At 43.3% G+C, this 13968-nt stretch overlaps 2 protein-coding genes across 2 annotated transcripts in view; one reads left to right on the top strand and one right to left on the bottom strand.

Moving 5' to 3' along the window:
• Window positions 1–1127: 1127 nt before the first annotated feature.
• Window positions 1128–12541, bottom strand: LOC124021677 (X-linked retinitis pigmentosa GTPase regulator-like). Its single transcript, XM_046336786.1, has 14 exons — window positions 12232–12541; window positions 10909–11034; window positions 10573–10665; window positions 10080–10142; window positions 7077–7235; window positions 6735–6884; window positions 6378–6536; window positions 5912–6067; window positions 5592–5716; window positions 3599–3796; window positions 2342–2520; window positions 2020–2089; window positions 1876–1935; window positions 1128–1526 (listed from the first exon to the last, which is right to left on the bottom strand). The coding sequence occupies exons 1-14, from the start codon at window positions 12260–12262 to the stop codon at window positions 1128–1130; spliced, it is 1968 nt and encodes a 655-aa protein (XP_046192742.1). The 5' UTR covers window positions 12263–12541.
• Window positions 12542–13596: 1055 nt separating this feature from the next.
• The window catches only part of LOC124021678 (tetraspanin-7-like), a 45907-nt gene continuing 45535 nt past the window's right edge, over window positions 13597–13968 (top strand). Inside the window, exon 1 of the mRNA XM_046336787.1 lies at window positions 13597–13797. Within this exon, the coding sequence (XP_046192743.1) occupies window positions 13717–13797 (81 nt within the window). The 5' untranslated portion in view covers window positions 13597–13716. The remainder of the gene's footprint in view (window positions 13798–13968) is intronic.

Here is a 13968-nt window from a genome sequence, read left to right as displayed (position 1 = left end):
TCCTTCCTCTGTTCCACTGCCTGCCTCATTCTTATCTTTCTCCTCTACAGATCCTACACTCTCATCCTCACCCTCTTCCTCTCCATCTTCTTCATCCTCCTCTTCATAATTGGATTCCTTACTCTTGCTCTCAGTGTCACTATGCGATACTTCCCCACTCTCTTCCTCCTCCTTGCTCTCTCCGCCCCCTTCTTCCTCCTCCTCTCCCTCTCCTCCCACTGGGCTACTTGTCCCGTCACCCTCCTCCTCTTCCTCCAGTCCACTCTCCTCTTTCTCTGCATCCTCTAACTCACTTTCGTCTCCCTGATCTGTTTCAGTCTTACATGGCTCATCTCCTCCCTCGCTCTCCTCTAATTCAGAGATCCCTCCATCCTCCCCCTCTACCTTCACTGTGTCATCATTCTCACCGTTTTCCTCATCTGTCACCTCATCACGGCTCTTGGCCACTTCTTTTCCACCCCCACTTTCTGCCCTCCTCATTCCAACCCCTCCCTCACTCTCTTCCTCTTCACCCTCACTCTCCTGCTTGGCCGGTGTCTGATCGTCGCTGCTCCCTGTCTCGTCTCCACTCTCCTCCCCTCTCCTCTCCTCCTGTTCTCTGTTGTCTGGGGGACCAGAGTAGGACCTGCATTGCTCCTCCTCCACCCCCTGATCAGAGCTCCCCTGGGCAGGGATGATGTTGATGCAGACTGCTGTTCTCTTGCCTCCTGGTTCGGAGGCCATGGATGCAGATGACTGGCTCCAGGAAGACTGGGCGTCCTCAGCACTCTGTCTGCTGAACCTCTGGGCCCTGCTCTGACTCCGGAGTGACACACTGTCTGAGGGAGAACCAAACTGTCTGGCTGTCACTAACCCCACACCTGACCCCAGAGAGGTCACTCCGGTCAGTAAGCTGTGCAGCGGTGTCTGTTCAGGTGGTTCAGTCATTGGTTTGCTCTTTTCTCTTTCTGTGTTTTCATTCGTCGTTTTTTGTGGCACTTCAGACACCAGGTCTGGTTCAGTTGTCTTGTCCACAGGCAGTGCATCAGTTAGCTTAAGGCCTTGTGAATGACTGCCACTCTTTCTATCTGATGTTCTCCTAACAGCTACATGTTGACTTTTCACCTTTGTAGATATAGAGTTGACCTCTAAGAGAGTCTTTTGACCTCTGCACTTTGACCTTTGGCTGCGTCCTTTATTTGGATTGCCTTAGAATCCACGACAAACAGTTGTTTTTTCTGTGCGGATGGACAGGGTTTGGACTTGGCCGTGCTAATGTCCCCTATGCTGGAGGGCTTGGCAGGGCCAGCCTTCGGCTCAGCAGGCTTTATCGCCTCCAGAGCCACAACGAGGTTCTCCTTGCCACTGCCTTTGCCCTGGGCAGCCCTGTGGCGTGGTCTCTTCTCTACCACCAGAGACCTGTCACTGGAGCTCCTCAGCAGCTCTGTGGGCAGTGCCCCCCGCGGGGTGGGATCCACCCTCCTAGGGGTACAGAGTTCTGGCTGTTCCCCAGCCTTACCACGCCCTTTCACAAGCTTACCCTTCCTCTATCACCAGCGCCAGGAAGCAGAGGATGAAGAAGATATGAAAGAGTTAGAGGAAAATAGTAAACATGCAGAGAAAACAGAATGAAGAACTCAACAGTGCTCAACGCTGAAAGAAAAACATAGACAGATGGTAGATAGTCACTGTAAATGGTACAGGGAAGCAGAATGGCTAGTGTGACGTAAATGAAAGTGTATGCCCTGAGTTCCTCAGTCAGACCCTCCCTTGTTCAGGAAGACTATTGATAGTGCCGAGTAATTTTGCAAGGAGCTTGCCGGTCGGTGCGCAGAAGCTGCTTGATCATAATAAGAAAACTCCTTGGTTGACAGTTATGCTGTGTGTGCATCTTACCTTCTGTACAGGGGACAACGTCAACGTCTTGTAACTGGGGTCCATTTTCATCACATGAGTCTGCCACAAAGAAGAGACTTTTGTGATAACTTCTGTATGAAAGCGCCACAGAATGTACAGGACAGAATTGGGTTGGTGACTCACCATGTTGAGGAAGTCCGTGGTGTCTCCCAGATCTTTAACACTCTCGTTGTCCATCATGTCTCCCTCATCCCTTCCCTTCTCAGCTGACCGCTTTTCTGCCACCAACAAAATATCACAAGAATCTTTTCACTTCTTAAAAAGGAATATATAGGCTCAAGAGAAGCTAGGAGAAATGTGAACAGTTGCATTGTGATGTGATAATGAAAAAGGGACCATGCAATGCTTCACCAAGGAATATGCGTGTTTTCTAAATAGTTCAACATTTGAAACAGATATGCCTGCAATGTAATGTAATGCAATGTAGATACCCTTCTTGTTAGACCCAGTGCTCCTGTGTTGGTGAATGCCGTTGTGCACCTTTCTGTTGGTTAGCTCCTTGGGGGGCAGACTGGAGGGGATGGTCTGGCTGGACACGGGCAGGGGTGCGGAGGTATTGAGGTGTCCAGACGTCAGGGGGTGCAGGGTCCGGAACATGAGCCCAAACTGCTCCGGGGAACGCTCCTGAAACAGAGAACACAGGGTTAGTTAGCTGTGTTAGCTTACTTATATCCACTACTTGTTAGGCCCATGATTAGGCTCCATGTTGTTACTTATATCCACTACTTGTTAGGCCCATGATTAGGCTCCATGTTGTTACTTATATCCACTACTTGTTATGCCCATGATTAGGCTCCGTGTTGTTACTTATATCCACTACATTTTAGGCCCATGATTAGGCTCCATGTTGTTACTTATATCCACTACTTGTTATGCTCATGATTAGGCTCCATGTTGTTACTTATATCCACTACATTTTAGGCCCATGATTAGGCTCCATGTTGTTACTTATATCCACTACTTGTTATGCTCATGATTAGGCTCCATGTTGTTACTTATATCCACTACATTTTAGGCCCATGATTAGGCTCCATGTTGTTACTTATATCCACTACTTGTTAGGCCCATGATTAGGCTCCATGTTGTTACTTATATCCACTACTTGTTATGCCCATGATTAGGCTCCATGTTGTTACTTATATCCACTACTTGTTATGCTCATGATTAGGCTCCATGTTGTTACTTATATCCACTACATTTTAGGCCCATGATTAGGCTCCATGTTGTTACTTATATCCACTACTTGTTAGGCCCAATGTTGTTAGTTATATCCACTACATTTTAGGCCCATGATTAGGCTCCATGTTGTTACTTATATCCACTACTTGTTAGGCCCAATGTTGTTACTTATATCCACTACTTGTTATGCCCATGATTAGGTTCCATGTTGTTACTTATATCCACTACTTTTTAGGCCCATGATTAGGCTCCATGTTGTTATTCATATCTACTACCTGTTAGGCCCATAATTAGGCTCCTTGTTGACAGTGCTGAAAGGTGAAGGACGTCGAGTTAGGGATCTCCTTAGAGAACCAGGCCGCTAACATTAAAACAAACACTGACTCAATAGTTTCAGACAACTATCTGAGGAACTAGACCGCAACATCCCAGGGACATGTGGCAGTTCAGGGACTGGATGTTGAGACTCCCAACACTCCCATTTTTACATGTGTGGACCCCCAGGTCAGTACCCAGTACCCACCCTCTCTCTCCTCCTGACCCGGGCAGAGAGGCTACTGTTCAGGGAAGCAGGGGTGGAGGTGAGGGTGTCCCCTAAGAGCTCTGTGTAGGACTTCTCCAGGTAGTCCTCTGTGACATCATTCTCCTCCAGAGTCACTTCCTGGCAGCTCTTGTCTCTGGGCTTGGCTAGAACCAGCATGTGGCAACCTCCGCACGTCACCTGGAACAAAGACAACATGTAATTGACCTGAATCTTGCACTAGACAAAATTATAAGATAAGACTGGATGTCCAACTATCATCACTTTTTTACGCTTTCAGGGAAAAATCTAAACTTGAGATAAATGTGCAAAACTTTCCATTTGGCATCAGCCATGTTATGATGTCAAAGTGACATTCTCAAATAACAATTCAGCCTTCAGTTGAAAACATGAGGTACAGTTGAAGTCGGAAGTTAACACACTTGGCATTAAAACTCGTATTTCAACTACTCCACAAATTTCTTGTTAACAAACTATCGTTTTGGCAAGTTGGTAAGGACATCTACTTTGTGCATGACACCAGTCATTTTTCCAACAATTGTTTACAGACATTATTTCACTGTATCACATTTCCAGTGGGTCAGAAGTTTACATACACTAAGTTGACTGTGCCTTTAAACAGCTTAGAAAATTCAAGAAAATTATGTCATGGCTTTAGAAGCTTCTGATAGGCTAATTGACATCATTTGTGTCAATTGGAGGTGTACCTGTGGATGTATTTCAATGCCTACCTACCTGCTTCTTTGCTTGACATCATTGGAAAATCAAATTAAATCAGACAAGACCTCAGAAAATAATTTGTAGACCTCCACAAGTCTGGTTCATCCTTGGGAGCAATTTCCAAATGCCTGAAGGTACCACGTTCATCTGTACAAACAATAATATGCAAGTACAAACACCTTGGGACCACGCAGCCGTCATGCATTCTGTCTCCTAGAGATGAACATACTTTGGTGTGAAAAGTGCAAATCAATCCCAGAAGAACAGCAAAAGACCTTGTGAAGATGTTGGAGGAAACAGGTACAAAAGTATCTATATCCACAGTAAAATGAGTCCTATATCGACATAACCTGAAAGGCCGCTCAGCAACAAAGAAACCACTGCTCCAAAAACGACATAAAAAAAAGACAGACTACGGTTTGCAACTGCACATTGGGAAAAAGATAGTACGTTTTGGAGAAATGTCCTCTGGTCTGATGAAACAAAAATAGAACTGTTTGCCATAATGACCATTGTTATGTTTGGAGGCAAAAGGGGGAGGCTTGCAAGCTGAAGAACACCATCCCAACCGTGAAGGACGGGATGGCAGCATCATGTTGTGGGGGTACTTTGCTGCAGAAGGGACTGGTGAACTTCACAAAATAGATGGCATCATGAGGAATTTAAAATTATGTGGATATATTGAAGCAGCATCTCAAGACATCAGTCAGAATGTTAAAGCTTGGTCGCAAATGATTCTTCCAAACGGACAATGACCCCAAGCATACTTCCAAAGTTGTGGCAAAATGGCTTAAGGACAACAACGTCAAGGTATTGGAGTAGCCATCACAAAGCCTTAACCTCAACCTTATAGAACATTTGTGGGCAGAACTGAAAAAGCGTGCGCAATCAAGGAGGCCTACAAACCTGACTCAGTTACACCAGCTCTGTCAGGAGGAATGGGCCAAAATTCACCCAACTTATTGTGGGAAGCTTGTGGAAGGATACCCGAAACGTTTGGCCCACGTTAAACAATTTAAAGGCAATGGTACCAAATACTAATTGAGTGCATGTAAAACCTGAGCCACTGGAAATAAAAGCTTAAATAAATCACTCTGTTATTATTCTGACATCTCACATTCTTAAAATAGTGGTGATCCTAACTGACCTAAGACAGGGACTTTTTACTTGGATTAAATGTCAGCAATTGTGAAAAACTGAGTTTAAATGTATTTGGCTAAGGTGTATGTAAACTTCCGACTTCAACTGTACATACCGCTTGGACGTTGTACTTAAGGAAGCGTGGACAGAGAGTGGGCTTGAATTGATTGGTGAAGTTCTCCTCTCCCAGACCCAGCTTCCCATGTCTCCCGTCCCCAAAGGTATAGAGAAGACCATTGTCTGAAACCATGACAACTACGTGTCAGTCAACTTAATAGACGCAAGCAATGTTATCATGGCAAATGGCAATGGAGTTTATTCATAAAATGCTCGTACCACTGTTGTATAAAAGTTTGCACATTTACAATGTCTTTGTAACATTTTCTGAATTATAACTGTTTTGGGGTGAAAATTGTGTCCACTAAGCCTGTTTACCTGTGATGACAGCAGTGTGGTTCTCCCCACACATCACCTGTCGTACTCGGCCCTTCCTGAAGTGATCCACCGCTCTGGGCAGCCTCGCCTCAAAGATGAAGGTCCCCTGGCCCAGCTGACCAAACTGACCCAGGCCAAAGGTGTACAGGTCCTCCTCTAGAGTCAAATCAAACACAGCGCTACATGGTTAACCCACTATCTCCTGATGCTTTGTGCCATGGAGAAAACCCCCAGACAGTTTCATTACACATATAAAACATAAAAGAAGTACACAACCACAAACAGGTACAACAAAATCTTATAACAATGTGCATTTAGACTTTACACGACCTACCTTCACTATTTGGATAAATACAAGCATTTTAAGGACACTTTCAAAGTGGGACCAAAACCTGTTCATGGGACATGCTGAAAGCCACAGCCTTGTGAGAGTCAACTGTCCATTGGTTGACACCAAGCTGCCTACCTGTCACAGCCACGGTGTGCCCGCTTCCACATGCCACCTGGGTCACCTGGTCTGTGATGCCCTTCACCAGCTGGGGCATGCGGTGTCCATCGAGCTGACCCGTGGCCAGGCCCAGTTTGCCGCTGTCGCACTCCCCAAATGTGTACAGGCCCCCGTCAACTGTGACAAAAGAGATTCCCTGTTGATTAATTGCATTAACATATTTACCTATTTTTATATCTATACATTATTCTACCAACCCAAGAAAAATGACATGTTCATACACAATGGGGTAAATCCCTATTCCTACAAAGTTGTGGAATCATGTGACCTGCCACACTGACAGTGCTGAAGTAGGCTATGCCATTGTCCCCTCACCAGTGACGAAGGCAGAGTGGTAGTACCCACAGGATACCCAGGCCACTGGCCGACCCACAGTGACCACCTGGGGGGTCAGGGCACTGCTCTCCTTCCCCAGGCCGATCTGACCCTCAGTGTTGTCACCCCACATGAACAGCGTCCCACTCTCTAGAACAAGGACATCATCACCGTGATTATTTACAGCAAAAACCAGGTGAGGAGGAGCAACAGAAATAGACAGTTGATAGTAAATTAGTGCAACTCTGGTCTATGAAGTAAAAATGTTTGTCATCAATATGAACCAGAAGACACTCAATAGTTGTAACTCAGAGGTTGTGACTTATAACGGGAGAGTCTTACCTGTGAGGGCAGCAGAGGTGTTGGAGCCGGCAGAAAGCATTTTGATTGGTCCATGTGAACTGAAGAAGTCCACCAATTGGAAGGCTGTCCTCTCCTCACAGTCTCCCAGACCTAGCTGACCTTCGTTGTTTCCACCGGTAGAGTACACGTTTCCCCGAGCTGTGGACAGGACACATACATGAATCAGTGCATTCAAGGGTTTTACTTTATTTTGACTATTTTCTACATTGCAAAATAATAGTGAAGACATCAAAACTATGAAATAACACATATGGAATCATGTAGTAACCAAAAAAGTGTTAAAGATAATCAAAATATATGTTCTATTTAGATTCTTCAAAGTAGCCACCCTTTGCCTTGATGACAGCTTTGCACACTCATGGCATTCTCTCAACCAGCTTCACGAGGTAGTCACCTGGAATGCATTTCAATTAACAGGTGTGCCTTGTTATAAAAGTTCATTTGTGGAATGTATGTCCTTCTTAATGCATTTGAGCCAATCAGTTGTTTTGTGACACGGTATGGGTGGTATACAGACAATGGCCCTATTTTGTAAAAGACAAAGTCCATATTAAGGCAAGAACAACTCAAATAAGCAAAGAGAAACGATAGTCCATCATTACTTTAAGACGTGAAAGTCAGTCAATACGGAAAATTTCAAGAACTTTGGAAGTTACTTCAAGTGCAGTCGCAATGAGTCGGTGTCCAAATCTTTGACTGGTTGGTTGGTTGGTTGGTTGGTTGGTAGGTTGGTTGGTTGGTTGGTTGGTAGGTAGGTAGGTAGGTAGGTAGGTAGGTAGGTAGGTAGGTAGGTAGGTAGGTAGGTAGGTAGGTAGGTAGGTAGGTAGGTATGTATGTATGTATGCATGTACAGTGGGGCAAAAAAGTATTTAGTCAGCCACCAATTGTGCAAGTTCTCCCACTTAAAAAGATGAGAGAGGCCTGTAATTTTCATCATAGATACACTTCAACTATGACAGACAAAATGAGGGGGGAAAAATCCAGAAAATCACATTGTAGGATTTTTAATGAATTTATTTGCAAATTATGGTGGAAAATAAGTATTTGGTCACCTACAAACAAGCAAGATTTCTGGCTTTCACAGACCTGTAACTTCTTCTTTAAGAGGCTCCTCTGTCCTCCACTCGTTACCTGTATTAATGGCACCTGTTTGAACTTGTTATCAGTATAAAAGACATCTGTCCACAACCTCAAACATTCACACTCCAAACTCCACTATGTCTAAGACCAAAGAGCTGTCAAAGGACACCAGAAACAAAATTGTAGACCTGCACCAGGCTGGGAAGACTGAATCTGCAATAGGTAAGCAGCTTGGTTTGAAGAAATCAACTGTGGGAGCAATTATTAGGAAATGGAAGACATACAAGACCACTGATAATCTCCCTCGATCTGGGGCTGCACGCAAGATCTCACCCCGTGGGGTCAAAATGATCACAAGAACGGTGAGTAAAAATCCCAGAACCACACGGGGGGACCTAGTGAATGGCCTGCAGAGAGCTGGGACCAGAGTAACAAAGCCTACCATCAGTAACACACCACACCGCCAGGGACTCAAATCCTGCAATGCCAGACCTGTCCCCCTGCTTAAGCCAGTACATGTCCAGGCCCGTCTGAAGTTTGCTAGAGAGCATTTGGATGATCCAGAAGAAGATTGGGAGAATGTCATATGGTCAGATGAAACCAAAATATAACATTTTGGTAAAAACTCAACTCGTCCTGTTTGGAGGACAAAGAATGCTGAGTTGCATCCAAAGAACACCATACCTACTGTGAAGCATGGGGGTGGAAACATCATGCTTTGGGGCTGTTTTTCCGCAAAGGGACCAGGACGACTGATCCGTGTAAAGGAAAGAATTAATGGGGCCATGTATCGTGAGATTTTGAGTGAAAACCTCCTTCCATCAGCATTGAAGATGAAACGTGGCTGGGTCTTTCAGCATGACAATGATCCCAAACAAGACGCATTTCAAGGTCCTGGAGTGGCCTAGCCAGTCTCCAGATCTCAACCCCATAGAAAATCTTTGGAGGGAGTTGAAAGTCCGTGTTGCCCAGCAACAGCCCCAACACATCACTGTTCTAGAGGAGATCTGCATGGAGGAATGGGCCAAAATACCAACAACAGTGTGTGAAAACCTTGTGAAGACTTACAGAAAACGTTTGACCTCTGTCATTGCCAACAAAGGTATTGTATTGAGATAAACTTTTGAGTATAAAAAGTATTGAGATAAACTTTTGTTATTAACCAAATACTTATTTTCCATCATAATTTGCAAATTAATTCATTAAAAATCCTACAATGTGATTTTCTGTTTTTTTTTCTCATTTTGTCTGTCATAGTTGAAGTGTACCTCTATGATGAAAATTACAGGCTGACTAAATACTTTTTTGCCCCACTGTATGTATGTATGTACACTACCGTTCAAAAGTTTGGGGTCAATTAGAAATGTCCCTTTTTGTTAAAGAAAAGCACATTTTTTGTCCATTAAAATATCATAAAATTGATCAGAAATACAGTGTAGACATTGTTAATGTTGTAAATGACTATTGTAAGTGGAAATTGATTATTTTTTATGGAATATCTACATAGGCGTACAGAGGCCCATTATCAGCAACCATCACTCCTGTGTTCTAATGGCACGTTGTGTTTGCTAATCCAAGTTTATAATTTTAAAAGGCTAATTGATCATTAGAAAACCCTTTTGCAATTATGTTGAAGCTGAAAACTGTTGTTCTGATTAAAGAAGCAATAAAACAAACCTTTTTTAGACTAGTTGTGTATCTGGAGCAGCAGCATATGTAGGTTCGATTACAGGCTCAAAATTGCCAGAAACAAAGAACTTTCTTCTGAAACTCGGTAAAAGGCCTTACTTAAAGGCATAGTTCTTGCAGGACACAAAGAGTCAACTTTCACTTAGTAATATGATCATAATTTGGTACATGTCATCATTTATATTGTATCTGTGGTCATAACTGTGTACTTACAAGTGTAAACTATAGTGTGATTTCTTCCACAGGCTGCAAGCCGCACCTTTTCAGACTTCAAAGCTTAGAGAAAAACAAGAATGAGAAAGACACCCATTTTCAGATTGCAATCAGCCACAATAGCAGGCCAACCCTCTCTTTCTCTCCTCTGCTGCCCTCCTGCTCGGGAGATTAGATTATTCCAGATTACAGACCCCTCCAGATTGGAATTACCGCAGTGACAAATCTCTCTTTGTCTCCTGCTACTAGTATACCCATTCACAATTTACAAAACAACAGCATCATTACTTAGTTTAAGCCACAGAAAATCCAACTAATTTTGTGGGGGAAAAACATCATTGGACATTTGATTTCAGTAGCTATATTGTCTGTCGTCGTCCCCCACTCCCTCTTGTCTAGTACATTCAAGGGGAGATAAGCAGCTGTGTATGACAGCAATACAAGAGAGTACAGCTTTTGACCCAACACAGAGGGAGAGCAAATTTAAACCCACCTTTCACACAAGTGGGCTTGTTCACCATGGTCTTTGATCCCAAACCCAGCTGACCCCAGTTGTTACTGCCAAACATGAAAAGCTTGCCATTCTCTGTTGAAAAAAAATAAAATAAAACCACTTGAGAAAGCTACAGGAACAGCGACATTAATACTAATAGAAGCTGCAGTTGAGCAGCATTTCATTGGCATAAAAATGTATTTTAAATGTGTGATAGGGTGTGTTAGCAAATTATTTTATGTTACTTCAGATGTTGCATGTTCTTCAGAATTGCAGGCCCATTTTCATATGGCTCTGATCACCACCATCAATTTAAAAACGTAATCGGTCACTGACCTGTTATCAATGCTGTGTGCTCATCCCCACAGGTGATTTTCAGAGGTACATCATTTTTCAGCCAAAATTTACTGGGGATGTTATCTGCAAATTTGCTTTTTCCAAAGGTGAAGACTGCTCCCGTTTCTGTTAGAACACAAACAACATTGATCACACTTCAAACAGCTAGATAGCAGGCTAATAATACACACGGCTAGATGGGATACCAATTGACGTCAAATGATGCATTTTTAGCTAACCCTAACCCAACCTTTTATTTTTTTTTCAATTTAACTAGGCAAGTCAGTTAACTACAAATTCTTATTTACAATGACCGCCTACCCGGCCAAACCCGGATGACGCTGGGCCAAAGGTGCACTGCCCAATCCCAATCACGGCCAGATGTGATAGAGCCTGGATTTGAACCAGTGACTATAGTGATGCCTCTTGCACTAAGATGCATTGTGTTAGGCCGCTGCACCACTCGGGAGCTCCAGTTCCAATACTTTTTTTAAAATTTCAATATCAAATAATTTCTGGGTAACAATGAAGTACCTTAATGTGATTGTTTTCAATTAAAAGTCAAAAATAAACAAAAATAGTTAGCAAATACTAGCAATTACTCAAACAATTTTACTAGGACTGTTGGTGTGGTCTGAATGGGGAGGGGAAAACTGGAAGAAAAAAACTAGCTGTTATTGGCAGAGGTTTGGAACTCTTTCTTATTGGTGTTTTAACTAATTTACCCCCAAACTCCATCCCACCAAAGCAGGCTGAAATTACAAGTGTGTTTTTTCAAACAGCTAAAAGGACATTGTCATAATTTCCACAATTTCACAGTATTATTGCAACCTCATGGTATGGAAATATATATATATAAATAAAACACTGGGAAATCACGTTGTTGGCTGCACTGGCCCTTTAACCCAATTCTCATAACCTACTACTCAAAGTCCACTCTGATATAAACTATATCCCATCTAGTCCAAACAAAAATACACCACTAGAAGCTAATTTAGATAGCTTACTACCTGTTAACCACATTACTACCTGTTAACCACATTATCAAAGATACTGATAACTTTTCCCTTTTTCCTGTGACATTATTCTCCGTGACAGACGTAAACAACGGCGCACATGGAGGTTGTCCCTTGTTGCCAGCTTGTTAGCTAATTTTAACTAGCGTTAGCTTGCCTGGCTACTTTGCTCATGCGTGATAGTTTATGTTAGCTAGCACACTAGCTAACGTTAGCAAGCGATATATTTCATGTTCATTCCGAAACATTTTCAAACGGGTGAATAATGTTAACTAGTTAACGTTAGCTATATAGCGAGCTATCTTACCAGGTATCTCGTCTTCTGTCTCCCCTGCCATCGTAGTGTCAAATCGGCTTAGCAACTACACTACACAGGGTTAGCTGCTTCTATGCGTGTTGTGTGTTGTTATCGTCCGAAACAACCCGGATGTAAACAAAATTTCACCTGTAGCAACCAAGGCTGCGTTTCATTTTGTGTCGAGTCGCACCCTCCCCTGTGTCATTTGTTCAGTCCCCCTCGCACATCTGGGGCGTCTGTTGAAAGCAAATGGCAGAAATAATGTTCCCTTTTGCTTACATTCATCCAGTGGTCTCAGATGTGAAGGGGAATGAGGCAGGGCAGAGGGGAGGAAGCATATTATAAACTGAAAACCAGCGCAGGGATCAACTTCTATACGTTACGTTCCCTTAGTCAACGAATGGTTGCGTGTAACGTCATCGATTGTGTCATCGACTGACAGATTGCTATAACATTATGATGCGGTTAGCTGATATGTTAAATACCTATCCAGGCAGTGTAAGATATGGCAGGCGTAAGGAACACCTGGGCAGAGGAACGTGCCGACAGATAAGAGGGTAAGGTAGTTACCGGTATCTTTTGTGCGGTCAGTGCCAGGGGTGTATTCATTAGTCGGATACCGTTTACTCCAAACGTAAAACCAATAGTTTTTATTGGACAATTTCAGTTTCGTTCAAACCGGTTTTTCAACAGACAATCAACGGAATCAACTAATGATACACCCATGGTCAAAGATGGTTTTTAACTCTGTGGCTAGGTTTCCCTTAGTCTGGCTATAATACCTAACTCTCGAAGTCCTCCTGACTTCACAGTTAGCCTGGACGAGGCTAACTGGCCTATTAGACTATGTTTGTGGAGCCTATGCCCCCGTTGGTTGCTAAGATCTTTCCCTTGCAGTTTCACGATACGTTGCAATCTCAAGCATCTCACATGGAACACCAGCCTGTCAATTCTGTTACCAGTCTGTGAACACTCTTCACACCTTGTCAGATGATCACATGAACTTTAGTCACTCTCCAAATGGCAATACCTCCTTTGCTGCCAACCATCTTGCTTTTACATTGAGCAAAAGACTTGTGGCTTAATTTGTGGATTAATTTCTTTCCAATAGTTGTACCCCTAATCGTTCAAATAAAAATATGTGCAATAAATAGGCTTTGTCTTTAAACCAGTATTATAATGTTTTTGTAACGACTTTCACATAAAATGCAACACGCATTTTAAAATGATTAATTGACTTTGTAACACCTGTTATATACACCCCATAATAGTCATTGATCAGGGTTTTCACAGTAACCCGTGAACCCCGCCAGACGGCGCATGGAGAGGTCCGAGACCTGTAGAACCACCTGCAGCTCATTCATTTACTGCCAGTGAGGAGAGAGCGACGGCGCTGTGAAAGACTGCGGGTGGATTAACTGAACCAACAAAGCCCAGTGGAGAATCACAGCAACGCAGCCCCGCTGAAAACCCAGCGCCCCATTTTACAGTAGAATGGCATCAAGAAGAATGGAGACCAAACCAGTGATAACCTGCCTCAAAACGCTCCTCGTCGTCTATTCCTTCGTGTTTTGGGTAAGCAGACATGTCAAAGCGATAGTTTATTGTCGTCCTAAATGTCATATGTAGGTAATAATCTAGTTTGTGAACGGTATAATTGAATAGTTTACGTTGGAAAAAAACGGATGTGGGGCCGTGCGCACAGGCTGCTGCCTTGGAACAAGTGCATGTTTATTAGTGGGCGCG

This window comes from Oncorhynchus gorbuscha, unplaced genomic scaffold, assembly GCF_021184085.1.
Source record: "Oncorhynchus gorbuscha isolate QuinsamMale2020 ecotype Even-year unplaced genomic scaffold, OgorEven_v1.0 Un_scaffold_1157, whole genome shotgun sequence".
Lineage (NCBI taxonomy): Eukaryota > Metazoa > Chordata > Actinopteri > Salmoniformes > Salmonidae > Oncorhynchus > Oncorhynchus gorbuscha.
This window is presented reverse-complemented; position numbering and strand designations above follow the sequence as displayed.

Coding starts and splice junctions, on each gene's coding strand:
- LOC124021677 (XM_046336786.1), bottom strand. CDS start 12,262: ATGGCAGGGGAGACAGAAGACGAGATACCTG. Junction 10,143..10,572: donor CAAGCCCACTTGTGTGAAAG/GTGGGTTTAAAT, acceptor TTTTTCTCTAAG/CTTTGAAGTCTGAAAAGGTG. Junction 7,236..10,079: donor TCACACTATAGTTTACACTT/GTAAGTACACAG, acceptor TCCTGTCCACAG/CTCGGGGAAACGTGTACTCT.